This window comes from Grus americana, chromosome 1 (assembly GCF_028858705.1).
Source record: "Grus americana isolate bGruAme1 chromosome 1, bGruAme1.mat, whole genome shotgun sequence".
NCBI classification, from domain to species: Eukaryota; Metazoa; Chordata; class Aves; order Gruiformes; family Gruidae; genus Grus; species Grus americana.
In genome coordinates this window covers 65,076,336-65,091,498 of record NC_072852.1, presented here as the reverse complement: position 1 = coordinate 65,091,498, position 15,163 = coordinate 65,076,336, and the positions used below count along the sequence as shown (strand labels likewise).

Here is a 15,163-nt window from a genome sequence, read left to right as displayed (position 1 = left end):
ACCAAAAAGAGAGAGAGAGAGAGTCCCATTTGCGGATTCACAATTATATCATACAGCGCTTGAGCTCATGGGAAATGGATCTCCGTTCTCTGCATCTGACCCTTTCATTTCCATCTGTACACAGTTCTCCCAGATGGAGAGTGGAGATGTCCAGTGAACCGGGGCAGTTTCCAAAGACAAGATGAGGGAAGGTCTTATTTGGCATACATGAACACAACAAGAGGCGTCTCTTACTTCTCCCTTAAAAAATTAGCTCCCTTTTTCTCCTCGGCAATGGCTTTTGCCCAGTTGTCTTAAACATCCAAAATGGAAACTCGATGAAATCCCACTCCAGCAAATACCTGGGAAGAACAATTGCCAGGGCTCCCCCCACCTCCCTTCTCCCTGGTCGGTCTTCCCTTGGATCCACCATCCTGAACTCTCAGATGCTTTGTGAAAACAAAAAAACATCCTGAATTCCACCAGAGGAGACATGCTGTCTCAGACCTGACGGCTTTCCTCACGCTTCTGCAGTTGCAGTGCCTCAGTCTTGGGCCACAAACACAGCATGGATGGTTTAGTGGACAATCACATTGCAATGTTTTAAATTTTTCTTTTTCTTAAAAAAAAAATAAATAAAAGAAGAGGGAAGGAAAAGTTATACACACATGTATCACAGCATTTTCAAAAGGCCTTCTGCTGCATTTACGTTAGCAGTTCAGCCTCAGTTGTAAGCCTGGATGTAAGGCAGCTGGAAGATTAAAACCTCATTGTTGGAAAGTCCGCTGAGATGTCCTCATGGAGTTTTTTTGTTGTTTTCTGTTTGTATTTTGTTAGATCTGTTTATTATTATTATTATTTTCACTTGTTTGCTTCTCTCTAAAGTTTGGCAGGCAAAGAGAAAATGGTTTTCTGCTTTTCCCCACACGTTCTGTCCATTTTGTTTTCTGTGTTTTAAGCAAAAATAAAAAAAAAAAAAAAACCAAAAAAAACCCCAAACCCAATGACAGAGCAGGCTTCTGTCATTTTGTTTTAAGAAAGAAAAAGAAAGTGGGTGGGTTTCTGATAATGGCCTTGAGGAGGTACGTTGTAGAGGTGGCTCAAATGCTTGATTTGTTCCTTTGCTTGCTGTTTGCATTTTCCCTTCTGGCTGCAATGGACAGGCCTTTTGTCCCCTCCCGCCCCACCCTCCATGTCCTGTACAGATTCTGGTTCCAGATCCCCCACACAGACCCCCTGTTCCCCTTCCCAAATGGCAGTAGGTAGGTGCAACTGTATGTTCATTCGACCTCTAAGGTATGATGCTGAAGTTAAGACTTGGATGGAAGAGCCATGTGAGGGGAAAAGCTTTCCCATCGCTGTGAGAAAGAACGAAGCAACACAGAGTCCGGTGGAGATGTGAGTGCCGTGTTGGACTCAGCTCTACCTTGGCACTGGCATTAATTTGAGATTTTATATATATATATAATTATATATACATATATATGCATGTATAGGTATACATAGACATATATATGTGTGTGTGTGTGTGTATTTGTTTGCTATTTGTTTTAGCACACTGTCCCATTCTCAGGTCTAGATTTGGGGCAGTTGGTCCTGGGGACAGGTTGGACAGAAGGGGCCAGAGTGCAGAAGAAGCCAGAGATAAGAGTGAGGCCCAGGCCCCCCCACGCACAGAACATGGACCAGCCATAGCCATGGCTGATGTCGTCGGGAAGTCCATACAGGTAGCGGGGATAGCGGGAGAGCTCAAAGTTGATTCCAGCCACGCACGTGCACAGTGAAATGATGCAGAAGGTTCCTGGAGGAGAGCGGGAAGGGGAGAAGGAGGGAGGGAAAAAAACAAAGAGAAGTTAGAAGAGTGACAGACAGACCACCTTCCAAGCCCCCTGAGAAGGGATCCTTACTGAGTTTTCGGAAGGGAATTACCTATGGGAAGATGTTTGTATAGAAAGTGGCTTAGTCTAGTGGCTCCACGGGGAAAGAACTAAGTGCCACCAGAGCCCTGAATATTGATCTGATGCTGAACGGAGCTGTATGGAGAAATTTCAACAGGAACAGTTTTTTCGTTACAAGCACTCCCTTGGAAAGCAGAATGCTTTGTGAAACCATTGATTTTTATGGAATTTTGCTTTAGACAAATACAGAGTGAATCATGTTTCAATATTTTTTTTTTGGGGGGGGGAATAGCTTGAATTTTTTGTTTAATTTCAATTTTTCGGTGATGGATTTTCTAGAAGAAAATATTACAAAATACTTGACATATTCTGGCTCTGTTGAAATGTACATTTGAAATTACTTGGGAGATTTTTTTCACACTTTTCTTATATCAAAATCTAAAATCTTTCATTATACACCCTCCTTTTATATACCATTGTCGAAATCTTAAAATCCCTCACAAAATTCAGATTCTACCCTCTGCATGACTCCAGTCCCAATCTAGATGCACTCTGCAGTCTTGGGGAAATCTTCAAAACATCCTGTTCTTGTTTTCCATCTCTGCAGCAATATTTCATTTCTTCCTGAGAGCACTGTGAGGACAGGCTTCATAACTCTGTCAGGTGGTAAGTGTTATGGAGAGACACACGTATCAGATGAGGCTGAACCTTAGCCCACCCAGATGAATCTAATTTTGATCTTTGGCCTCCAGCTTCATCAAAGCTAACTCTGAGCTCCTGAAATGTCACAGTTGCCACCCACACACCAAATAATGGATAGCTACAGATGCTACATGCCTGTCTCAAGAGATAACAACTAAAGTCATCATAAAGTTGGTAGTTTAGTCTTCCTCTCTAATTCCTCCTTGTGTGGGCCTCTCTGAATTGTCTGGAGAGCTCTGGGCACAGAAGGCAACCTACAGAATGCGTGCTGTGGTAACACGCATGGTTAGTCCCGTGTGTTGTCCCACTACTTGTGCACAGATCAGTAGCATGCCATGTGTGCTACCTGTGCAGCACGTCCTGTATCTGTTCACTAGCATCTGCTGGCAAGGAATCTCCTACTCTTCTTGGTCTCATCCCTAAGACAGCATGATTCTCCAAAGCAGTCGCAGCCAGCCTGGTTTGAATGTCAAGCTCCTTTCCTCTGGTGCCCTTGCCTCCTTCTACTCCTTCCACCCCTGCTCCTACTTCTTTTCTGCAACACATTTCCTGTTGTTTCTCTGCTGCTTTACTTAGTAGGAACATCACACATGTCTAGAATCTGCAGGCAAATCTCTATCATGGACCTCCTGTGAGACCACCCTCACGGCCCTCTCTCTGTTCCCTCTTCTGATCACTGCTTTGTCTATTTGGACTGTCTTTTCTCCAGTGTGTTTTCGAGTGCCACTTGTAGATACTCTCTGTTGTAAAGGTCAGGGAATATGGGAGCTCTGGGTGCCTCCTCTAATGATATATGTAGCTCCCAGATGGCCCAGGTTATGCATAAGTACTCATATCATGATAGTGCCACAGGGTATCGGTCAGGACCAGCAAGCTGCTGTGGTAGGTACTATGCCTATTTAAATAAAAACAGCCTTCTTGCCTCTCATCAGCACCAAATTAGTCTACAGTCAGTGCTCTGGACTTTTGCAAAAGCCTTATGAGACACCAGAGTCTGGAGCTCTGTTCAGAGACGTCCTACACTACTTCAAAGCACAGAACAGCATATAAATGGGGAGGTCTCCCTTCCAGAATCCCCTACTCAAAAATCAAGTTGTTTGACTAGAAAACACACAAGCCTTTCCATGTTTTACCATGTCACTTAGGTTATCCAGTAACATGAAGGTGTCTGGCAAGAATGCATTTTTTCCCTGTGTGATATGTCAACATGACTAGTACGTTGTCAGATTGGGGGAAAAAAGGATCCGTCAGAGCCGCTGTGCTCTGAACCACGCTCTGTGGCTCATTTCAAATGGCTGTGGTTAGAAAATGACATGAAAGGCCTTTCTTTGCTAGCAAGAACATGATAATTTCAGCTCTCTCAAAATATAAAATTGTTAAGAAAGGTGGGTGGGAAAATCTGTATGGCCAGACTGAAGCTGCATTTGCTAAGTACAAAAGGGAAGGAAATAAGTTTGGATTTCAAATACACCCTGTGCTTTCACGCTTTGTCTTGCCTATTTTGATTACAAGCTCTTCAATGTAAGGAGCATTGCTTACTCTTTGTATTTGAGTGGTGCCCAATATATTGGCCCTCCACCTTGCTGGGGGTATTCTGCCCCATAACAAACGAACAACAAAGAGGAATGAGTAACCATAGAGAATAAAGCAAATCATGAGCATGAGACTTCTCTAAAAAAAGGCTGCCCCCACCCTGCCCCTTCACTGGAGAATGTGCTAATCCCACGACGATAAATAATGACTGCCATGCGTAACGTTACAGGATGCGTAGTATGGTCCTCAGCCAGTCACCCCCCAGCGCTGCTGCAGGATGTCTTGAACGGCACAGGTTTATCAGCCTCCCTAGTGCTATTCATTACAGACACAAAAGATGCCATTTTATACCACCTAGAGGAATCTTTATGGCCATTATACGAGTCCTATGTGTTGTTTGTATTCAGCCGAGCAAGGAAGTTCCCACTTGTAGTTAATCTGGCCTCTCACCAGGAGGGTTACTGATGAAAACTGCATGTGGTTACTACCCCATGACTGTTTTGTAGCTTTTCCTCATGAACTGGCAGTCATAACACAAAGGACCATCCTTGCAAATTGCACGATTGCTGGACATCATAGTGAAAGAGTCATAGGTGGAAGGGATGCAGAGACTGAGCTTACACTTGGAAATGTAGCCTCTGCTAGTCCGGGTAAGACACGGAGCTGGGATGGCCTGTGACACTGCCTGCACTATGGACACAGCGCTTCAGAGGCAGCAGGACTGCAGCAAGTCATGAGCATCCCTGACCCTGAGATTCTTTTTCTGCCCAGAAAAGAAACTGAACCCTTATTCATTTTCCTGGCAGGTTCCTGCCGTCAGTGAGGTGCCTCCCTACATGTGCACTAATGCCCCAGATCCCTGGGCAGCCGCAGCAATACAAGCTTTAATTTCTTTGTGAAAAACAATCCTCATAACTCTGGCCCAAGCAGATGACCAGATCTGAAGGCTGGTGGTCCAGCCGTGGCACTGGCACACAGAACGTGAATGACAGGCGGTAGTAAGAGCTCGCCAGGGATGTGCTGGTATGCGAGCTGGACGGGGGAGATAAAGACCATGTCCTTCAGCAGCTGGGGACAGCAGAACGCACCAAGTTCTTTGTGCTGGGATTTACCCGTTATCATCCTAAGTGAAACACTAATGAACGAGGCAAGGCAACAGCGGTGTTTTTGACAAAGGAAATTCACGTGTCACTGCAAAATGCTTCAGTCAGGTGAGAGATGAAATTTCATGTAAAGCCATGTCTGTGGCACAGAAACCGCTGTTTGACGTGTAGTCGAACCTCCATCCTGACTCCTTATCAGAGAGCTGCCCTTCCTCTGGGGCTGGTTTTGACAGCTGGTTCTGCTAACGGACTGAGGATCAACGGTGGTTTGAGCACCTGAGCTATTAAATGCGACATGGCTATCTTGTGCTTTTCCTTCTTATATATTACAGAAGAAGGATCTTAAACATACCCTGAATGTCTCTTCCATTTAGACTGGAAGTTTGTTTAGGACAGAGATGAATTTATTTGCTATATATGTATATAAGACTGGGGTCCTGCCATCCTTGCTGCAGGGGCAGACATGGTCAGGAGAGGGATGGCTGGGAAAGGTAATATGGCTGTTGGTCAAAGCCTAATTCGGTGTGGATTATGACTCACAGCCCTTTGCTGCAGCTGTTTTTAAGCATGATTATATCAGGCAGAGCCGTGGGCCTCTGCTGCTAGCAATTTTTTTTTTTTCCATAAACGTCCATTTTCTTTCCGATCAGCCTGGCTGTGCAAGGGGCTGCAATGCCTCTGCAGTTTTCAAACCTCACCTCCAGGGAAGAGCAGAACTGCTTGTGAGTGAACCGATTGAAACACAAGCAGGCTCAAACCGTCCATACCAAACGTGTTTCAATTTTGCCTCATGTAAACGTCCCCCTGAACCATGTCAGAAGCCACGTCCTTTGCCCACAGACCTGGCATGGCTTCAGGAGTGACAGAGCTTGAGGGATTTCACAGGGTCTGTGGTGTTTCATGAGACAAGAACTGCTGCTTTTCTTAGATATACTGCAAACCAAGGTGAGCCTTCATGGTGCTGGTGCGCAAACAGACCCTGCTGGCAGGAGCTTCATCTAAACATCCTTGTCCCTAGTATTAGGGTTGAGGTGTCTGACTGTAGCCTGAAGGAGACATCACCAATTTGAAGTCAAGGGAAATCCAAAAAGCCAGTAATTAAAATGATCCAGGCACCAAGCCCACCTCTGAGACCCTCCTCTCTACAAGTCATTTTTCTCATTATATGGAAAACATTTCTTCCACATCTGACAGAATGACACTTGTTCTCTCCCTTCCCTCCACAACAGGCAGAAATGACTCATGAACTAACTGTGCTCTCAGATGTACAAAGTAAACAAACAAAACCCCCCTGATTCTTCTCCCTTTTTTTTTTTCCCAGAGATAAAAATGTCAAGTATTACTTATACAGACTATTAGATAAAAAGAGAAACAGAAAGGTATGGATTTTAAGATGTCTTCTGAAACCAAGCAGTTCTCAAATAAATCTGAATCTCCCCCTTTTAAAATGTTTCTAGTAGCTGCGATTGATGGCAATTTGTGGCCACTAATGTCTTTGGAAGGAGTGCTGTTTATTTAATTATCATCACTTTTTTATTATAGGGTTATGGGAAAAAAACCTCACAAGTGAAACAACATTATCTTTACTTTCTCTCTGCCCTACTAGTTTTTACTATTTTCAAGGTACATCAAACAAACAAATAAAATGAGGTCTGATCCTAAAATGGAGTTTGTACCATTAGCTATTTAAATTATATCACAATCAAATGAAATTATTAAAGAATAAACCAAATTCTTTCCCAACACAGTGATGACAAAAGCCTTTTGGAGGGAGCAGCTTTGCAGTAAACTCCTTCTGTGCACGGATTAAACGCCTCAGCAGCACGCAGCTCTTGAGAACACTTTATTGCTCTGTGCATACATGCATAGAATATAAATTATTGCTTAATTATGTACTGTTCCAGCAGAAGCAGCTTGCAGCCTCACCGATAAGTTGCAGAATAGCAAGGGGTTTACTGGAAAATTGCCCTTATAAAAAATGCTGAGATGGAAAGAGAAGTCTGACTGGGTGATGGAGATTCAGTGCAGTGTCCTTGTGAGACCATAAACCCACCTCGGTTAGAACTCAATACATTTTTATTTTATACTAAGAACCAGTGTAAACTGTGGGGTCTATAGTGGTGCCATGATATTGCATTATAGCCACTGCCAGAATGTGGTTTGCATTTGGCCTTTGGCCTCCTACCTCAAAATGCACCAGCAGCATCCGTACCCCACCAGACCTGTACGCCTGCTGCGTGTTTCTTCAGCAGCGGTGCCTGTCTATTGAATTGTCGCTGCACAAGCTGTAATATGTTATGGCATCAGAGGACTATGTATCCTCTGTCACAACTGCAAATACTTAATAGGTTCCATCCTTAGGCTCGTGTAAATCAGTGTAGTATATGAAACAATACCACAGCAGTTGAGGGCTGATCTCCAGTTTGCTATGCTGGTACAACCGACAGTCAGCCTCTATTGCACATTACAGTACCCTGCAGATTTGCATGTGGTGACGTTTCTGCTACCGTATCCCATGGGACATAGGACTGCACTAGGAGTAGATACCCATGCTGTGCACCACAGCAGCCTATTGAGCACCAGCTATGAGCATGCATCCTCTGAAGTTACAAGTTGGCACCTAAGGCAAAAGCAACACTATGTAGCTAAAGGCACGTTGTTTTGATAAAATGGACTAGGGACAAATAGGGGAGCTGATCAAAGCCTGAGTTGAATAACCCTCTGATTACTTTAATAATGGTGATTCCTATGACCCACCCAAAATAACCCAGCAATAATAAAGTGACTTGACTACAGTCGTCAAGCAAACATAACGGCTCATGAACTTGCAGCCACAACAGAGGAGGCAGCAAAAATTGTGCCAGTTGTAGTAGTGGGATGTGATTTAGTATTTTACTAGGAGCAGAAGGGAGAGAAAGGAAGAGGATCTCTTAATGTCAAAATGAAGATACATCCTAATCAAAGGTTAGTGAAATTATCCCATTGCTGTGCTGGCAAGCACCATGCATGGCAACGTGCAAAGGCTGCCGGCAGGTTTCTTTCATCCCCTACAGTACGGACCTCCCAGGATGGCCTAGGCAGAGACTAAAAGATTAAACGGTAAGGGGCACTGGAGGTCTGAGCAAACTTGAGATTTGCCAGATGACAAGATACATAAGTTTAGTATCAAACTGTACCTCAGGCAGGTTCTTCCCAGCCTAGCATTTGCCAGAGCTGAAGAGAAGCTTCAGGGGTCAGGTTGGGTTTGCCTTGTCACACAACATCTCCCATAGCATGAGGAATCCATACACCACATTGTATTGGTCTTTTAGCAACCAGGTCACTCTGCCTCTCCCATGTAAGGTCTTTTTCTTCCAGTCAGAAAATTGAATCTCTCTCAGAAGGAACCTCTGAGGGTTTATGGAGTCTTTCTTTTGTAGGAAACCTTAAATTGCTGAAAAGTCTTCAGACAGATGTTCTTCAAGACAAGCGAGACTGGAGAACAGACACAGCACAAACAACTTCAGTGCAGCCCTCTTCCACATTGCCTAGTGTGTGCCACTAAAAATACTCTTAGAGGGAATACTTTCAGGGCTGAAAGGGTAGAGTTATTCACATGCCTTTTTAATCCTTTTCTTTGCTGAAGGCACTACTAAAGAAGCCATTGGGAGCTCTGGATCATGGTGGTGGCTACCTGATTTGGATATTTTCCCCTTCAGGGAAGCCTATCCATTCATTTTTTCAAGTGACAAAAGGACTCTTTGGTTGTACAACTTTCAGTTGTTTGTTCTGAATGTGAATTGAGGATCTTTGCTGCAAAAGGGTCTGGGCTCTGTTACTGTTTCCCTGAGCTGACCTGCCAGGAATAGAAAAATCCTTTCTGTTATGTGCTAAGCAATACAGTTATTGAGATATAATAGCCAGAAATCAAAATAAGATGTAATCGTCTTGTCAACAAGGACCACTGGACGCAGGCACCCCTATGAAGTTTGCATCATTCACATGAATGCTTGCAAGCAACAAACTACCCTGACCCCTTTTTTTACTGCCTTAAAGGGTCACATTCTGAAATCTTTCCTGTTGCAGAGGAAATACCTCTGCAGCCCACACAAGTACCTTAGCATGACTCGTCTTGGTAACCCTGGAAGAGCCAGTTGGGCAGAAATAAGGAAGGCCCTACTCATGTAGTTTCTGTCAGATCCAGCTGCTTTTTCTGTGGAATTTCCAGTGGCCAGTTGGAATCTGTCCAGGCAGATTAGATCAAGCAAGCGTAGCAGTGATTTGTCCAAGGGGAATGTTGTTTTTCTAAGTTGACAATCAGAGGAGCCAAGAAGGTGAATCTAAAACTTGCTTCAGCATTTAACGACAAGATCTGCCACACACAGAAATTTGCTCCCCTTTCTCTCTGTAAAGAACTCTTCCTGTCTAGCAAATCATGCCAGTATTACTCTTCCTTCTGTTGCACGTGCAGTCTTCTTTCCTCTTTGATGCCAGGCATGCAAACAACTCAGCAAACACTTTTTTATAAAACCCAACCCAATAATAAATGCCAGTTCTGTTTTCATTGTCTGTCTGTGGCCTTGATGCGTCTTGCCATTGGAATTCGGAAGTCAGCAACAGATCAAAGACCTGGTGACATTATTAAGGGATAAGAAACAACCACAGAATTTTAAAATACATATAACTTGTTTTCTAGGGCTGTGGGTGGGAAAGTCTTTTGTATTTCTATCAGATCTGTCTCCCCTACTCTGCTTCTACTTTAATTCACCTTCTGTCAGCCCCTCAAAGACCCACTGACATCCCTGAGAAGCAAACAAGATTGCATGCCCTTCATAAACTACGCTAAGTTTTCTGTTCTCATAACTCTAGAAGGTACTGATGCTTCTGTCAGTACCTCCCATCCTGGTGAGGGAGAAACTACAAGTCAGTATAGCTGACTTAAAATGAACACACAGAGGAATATGAATAGTTCTTTTTCCTGAAAAGCCAGAGTGAGCTGACTCCTTAATTTACTATAAGCTAAGTTCAGGGAGACCCATTTGAGTTAAAACTGAAAAACAATGAATTTATAGGCACACATACACTATTTGCCCCATTTTTTGCTCCAGACTATGAGATCTCTGCACCTCATTACGAAGCTTTTCCTCTCCTTCTCCTAAATGCTGGTGCTCTTCTGTGATCAGGTATAAGGTTGCTTGAATTGCTTGTGTTGGTATTTCTCCCCCAGCCTGCGAGTGCACATCTAGGAGCATCAGAAACAAGCCACAGCAAAAAAAAAATCCAACACATTTGAAGGTTGACTTTGAAGTCAGCTGATAATGTTTCCATGGAGATCAAATACCATGAAGTTGACAATGAATTCTCTGTTGTGCCTTTCCTTCCGGGGGGGGGGGGGGGGAAGACCTCTAAATGACTACACCTTGCAGTACAGCTGTGTTATTGATTTGAAAAAAAACCCCGACATTTCTATACCCCACCCCACCTCTATTCTCTTACGGAGATGTTAACTCTTAGGTCCTGGCTTTTCAGGGTTAGGTCTGTTGGTATTGGCCAAAAGAATCAGCTAAATTCCTGAGGTATTGCAAAAAAATATCAATCTAATGAAAATAGTATTCTATGAGAAGACGGACATAATTCTGCTTTCGAACTTATGCTGTAGGGGATGCAAAGATGGGTGTTATGATTCCCCTTGAGGAGTATTACAACATGAAATTATAAACGAGCATTTCAGCAGCAGGTACGCAGCGACACACAGAAGCCAGTACAGTGAAAGTTGGTGATATTTTATATTTCCAGAGAGTCTCCTATTTTGGTTTCAAAATGGGTGGCAGCATTAATAAAATGTGTTCTCAGTGCACCAGAATCATAGAGAAGTACTAGAAGTAAAGACTTACATGCCAATCCAGCTTTGCCTTTTAAGTATAATGTGTTGTGAGTCTTGTGCAGTCTGCTGAGCAACTGTTTCCTTGCTTGGAAATGCTAAACAGGCCACCTCGACATCATTTAAAAACCCCAAAAGATGGTGATGGGGATGTATGTCAACGTGGATGATTTCCTAAATGTTTATTTTTGGAGTGAAAATAGGAAATCAGATAACATTCAAAAGTAAAGTGATACTAATTTCTAAAGGGTGATTACTAATGCTTAGTTGGTCAGGACGAAGAAGCACCTCCAGTCCTATCCACGTATGTGGACTGGACATGTATATGTCTGGTGGACCTATATCCATATATATATATGTCCATATATATAAAAATATATTTGGACATGTATCCATCAGTGTCTAGGTTTTGAAACACATAAGAAAGGCCACGCTTTAGGCCCCAGAAACATAGCCTAAAATGGGACCAAAGAACATGACCCGCAACCCCATCTGTGAAGGATACCACAAGCTGTGTAGGAGAGAGCTGTTTGAAAAAAGGGACTGACAAATCCTGAAAGTGAGGAAAAAGCGTATTTTTAAAACCAGGCTAACTCTTATTACCTTAATATGCATGCACTCAAGTCGTCTTACATTACTGCCTGATGGGTACTGAGACACAAAGCCTGCACAGCTGCTCTGGGCTCTGGGTCTCATCGCAGGTCCATAAAGACCTTCATCAGCTCCTTTTCTGCCTTCCCCAACACCCTTGTAAGTGTATTTGACGGTTTTAAACAATCAAGAGCCTTAGAGAGGTTTAAACATTTAAAACCTATTAACGCTGTACATTAACTCAAGTTCATTCCAATTGGAGGCCTTAAATCACTTTAGAGCATAATGCAAAATTTCACCAAAAGCACAAGTAGGAACAAGAACGTACATGTGTGGTGCGGGAGGCATGGCAGAGGGGGGACTGACCTTGTCATGCTGAGGGTTGTTTCAAAGACTTTCATAACCAATTTATGGCATCTCTTGATACAAACCAGCCTTTGTCTCCATCTGGAGGTCAATCCACATAAATAAGTTCTTACAGTGGCATGCAAGGAGTTTTGCTGAATTCTAAAGTTCCTCTGCAGTTATCATTAATTTAGTATCTCCCACAGGATTAAAGCCTGATTGGCATCTCATTTTTTCCAGTGATCCAACTTTTTTTGAATTATAAATACTTTTCAAACTGGAAAAAGGCATTATGCCTCTGCAAAAACTACATTTTTGCCAAGCTTCACAGCTCACGTTATAGCGACTTATTGTAGATCTCTGTTTTTGTAGAGATCACATGATGTCGCTTAAGCTCTGTATGCATACAAGCGTGCATTTGCATTTGCCTTTCCATATGGAAAAAAAGAAGCACATGAAACTGGATTTTCAATGAATAATGTTGTGGAAAAGAAAAAAAAAATGTCACAGAAAATATCTTCAATCTTCAGTGTTGTGATTGATCATGTCACCACAAGTGAACGTCCGGAGGAATGGGTAGACACCTTGATCATTAGTGAGAAATAGAAATCCTAGGTGCCCTGTTAGACCCACTGTATTTCCAGATAAACTCCAAAGAATGTCTCTTACTTTCTCTTTTACATCTTTCTCTTTGCCTCCTCTTGGCAGCTGCTATGAAGGTACTTCATAACCGCCTAGGAGACGTCAATCACAGAGCTTTGCCTTACACTTGCTGTATTAAATTGCTCCATTCTTGTTTCTTAAATTATTCAGCAGTGGAATGATTATTTTGAGATAGCAGGACCACAGTTGTGTAGAATAAACACTGATTTTCTACCACTATGTTCTATTTTCAAAGTACAGTGCGTTAAATTTGGGACGCAAATGACTCAACAGCTGGTAACGATCCATGGTTGCAAATACACAGATGCCTCAGTTGTCATCTACTAACATATGCACAGTGCAGGCGAAGGAAGCACAGCACACAGGCTCGGGGATTTTGAAGACAGGACTCTCTGTGGAGGTGGGGAGTGAAAGAGGATACAGAAGTGTGCAGCGCATCTGTACCGACGACTGTGCTGCGCGGGCTCCCAAGCCCTGTTTGGAAGTCCCCCTTTCTGATGGGGTTTGCATCCCTCAGTATCAGCCCGGTCGTCAGCTCCTGGGCACAACAAGTAGCACTCTGGTAGCTGCTGGGCTCCAGTACACACGTTGGCACAAACCCCTGCGAGCGTCCTTGTACCCCAGCGCCTTGCAACAGACCCATGTGAAGCATGGCATGGCTGGGGCAAGAGAAAGTGACCCAGTGTAAATGGTCAGTCCGTGCTCTGGCTGCAGGGCTAATAAAGTAATTTGTCTACTTACTCCCGGACTGAGGGAAGAAATATTTTGGAAAAATTTCTGAGAAGGGAGGAGGATGGAAATGATTTATAAAAGGTTGTTTCTCCCTGGAGTTGAATACAAAAGCAGAATACACTCATACATTCATAAGTGGGTTGTTCTTTATTTCTTTAATAAACATCCTTTCTTCTTTCTTGCATATCTGAAATAAAGCATTAAATTGTGCCAGCACACCTGCATAACTTTATTTTTTCTTCCCTCTCACACATCTTTTCTGCCTGCTTATCTCTGCCGCAGCAGCCAGCACTGGAAAGAATAGGTGTTCACCTCTGCTGTGGGAAAAGGTTTGAAGCTTTTGTAACCCTGACCTAAGTCCTGTGAGTATGGACGGGCAGCACTCTTAGGTGGGTCAGAGGAAACCCAAATCAGCGGCAGAAGTGGAGCTGGCAAATGGTGCTCAAATCCCCCAGACTGGCAGATCGTCATTGGAGAGGAGGGAAGAGGAGAGGATGAAAGAAATTCTCGATGTTTCTAAAAGCACATGCTAGGACAGAAAATCAGAGAGGAAAAACTCCATAGCACTGCTGTATGTGTACAGCAAGACTTCCAGGCCTTTCAGTGCCAGTAAAAAAGGGAATTCCAGACTCCCAAGCAAAGCCCCAAGCCCAGTATTTCATGCAAAAATGTCACTAGGCAAAGACAAGAAATGAGCTGCTATGTGAGACTACAGATCATTTTATTACAGATCTGCATGGTGAAGTTAACCACATGAATAAGGGCATTTAGCAGCTGGAATAATTTCCAAATAGGCTAATTAGAGATTGAATTATTAATGGTAAAATTTATAATTGGCTCAAAGCAAGGTTACAGCAAGAAACACACTTGACTTTGCAAAGAATAATGAATATTTGCAAGGCTAGTAAAATTTTATGCTTCTTTAAGGAAACTGTTAGCAAATGGGGAAAAAACCCTAAAGTGATCCTAAAGTGCATGTCACAAGACAAAACTGGCAGAGACCAGATAACAGTGAAGAGAACAGGTAAAACAGTAAACAAGTGCAGAGATGATTTATTGCATTTATTTGTAGTAAATTTGGAACAAAATAAGACAACGCAGAAGTCTCTCCCTGAAGGGCTGCCTTGTGAGGCATGCAGTAAAACCCCGAACTATTTCACTGAAATGTGTTCTCAATACAAATTACAGACTTACAAAAGGAAAATACATGAATGTGCAGCTGAAGGACAGAGCTCTGATAAGGATGATAGAACGTCATTCCTTGTGGGTCTTTTAATACATTTACAAAGGCAAGTGATGTATCTGTGGCCAGGGATGTAATTTGGCCAGGGATAATTTTATGCTGAAGCTAGTACTAGAACAAGATACTGGAAGTGCCATTTTGTATTTCCAGCTGGGACAAGGGACAGCAGTTCAGCAGGGAGGGGCACCAGGTGGGGAAGGGGAGGATGCCAGCCACTGCCGAAACACTGGAGCGTGCCACCATGGGGCAGCCCTACCACCCCGCTTTCCCCATGGTAGGCACTGATGAGGAGGAAAAGGGCTCTGGAGCATTTAGGTACAAAGTCAGCCCTGCCCTCAAAACTTGAAATAACGCAAGTCACATGATGTTTCAAAACAGCTGACTGACATGAAATCAGAGCTGAACTGGGAAAACAACAGGCTATCAGAGATTGTCTTTAAAAGCTGATTTTATGAAGCAAGTACAATAACAGAAGGTGTGGTGAGCTTGGGTTTGCATGGGTGTGGAAGGACAA

At 43.3% G+C, this 15,163-nt stretch overlaps 1 protein-coding gene across 1 annotated transcript in view; it reads right to left on the bottom strand.

Annotated features, from left to right (window-relative positions):
• Positions 1 to 1,192: 1,192 nt before the first annotated feature.
• The window catches only part of TMEM178B (transmembrane protein 178B), a 222,340-nt gene continuing 208,369 nt past the window's right edge, over positions 1,193 to 15,163 (bottom strand). Inside the window, exon 4 of the mRNA XM_054841463.1 lies at positions 1,193 to 1,780. Within this exon, the coding sequence (XP_054697438.1) occupies positions 1,530 to 1,780 (251 nt within the window). The 3' untranslated portion in view covers positions 1,193 to 1,529. The remainder of the gene's footprint in view (positions 1,781 to 15,163) is intronic.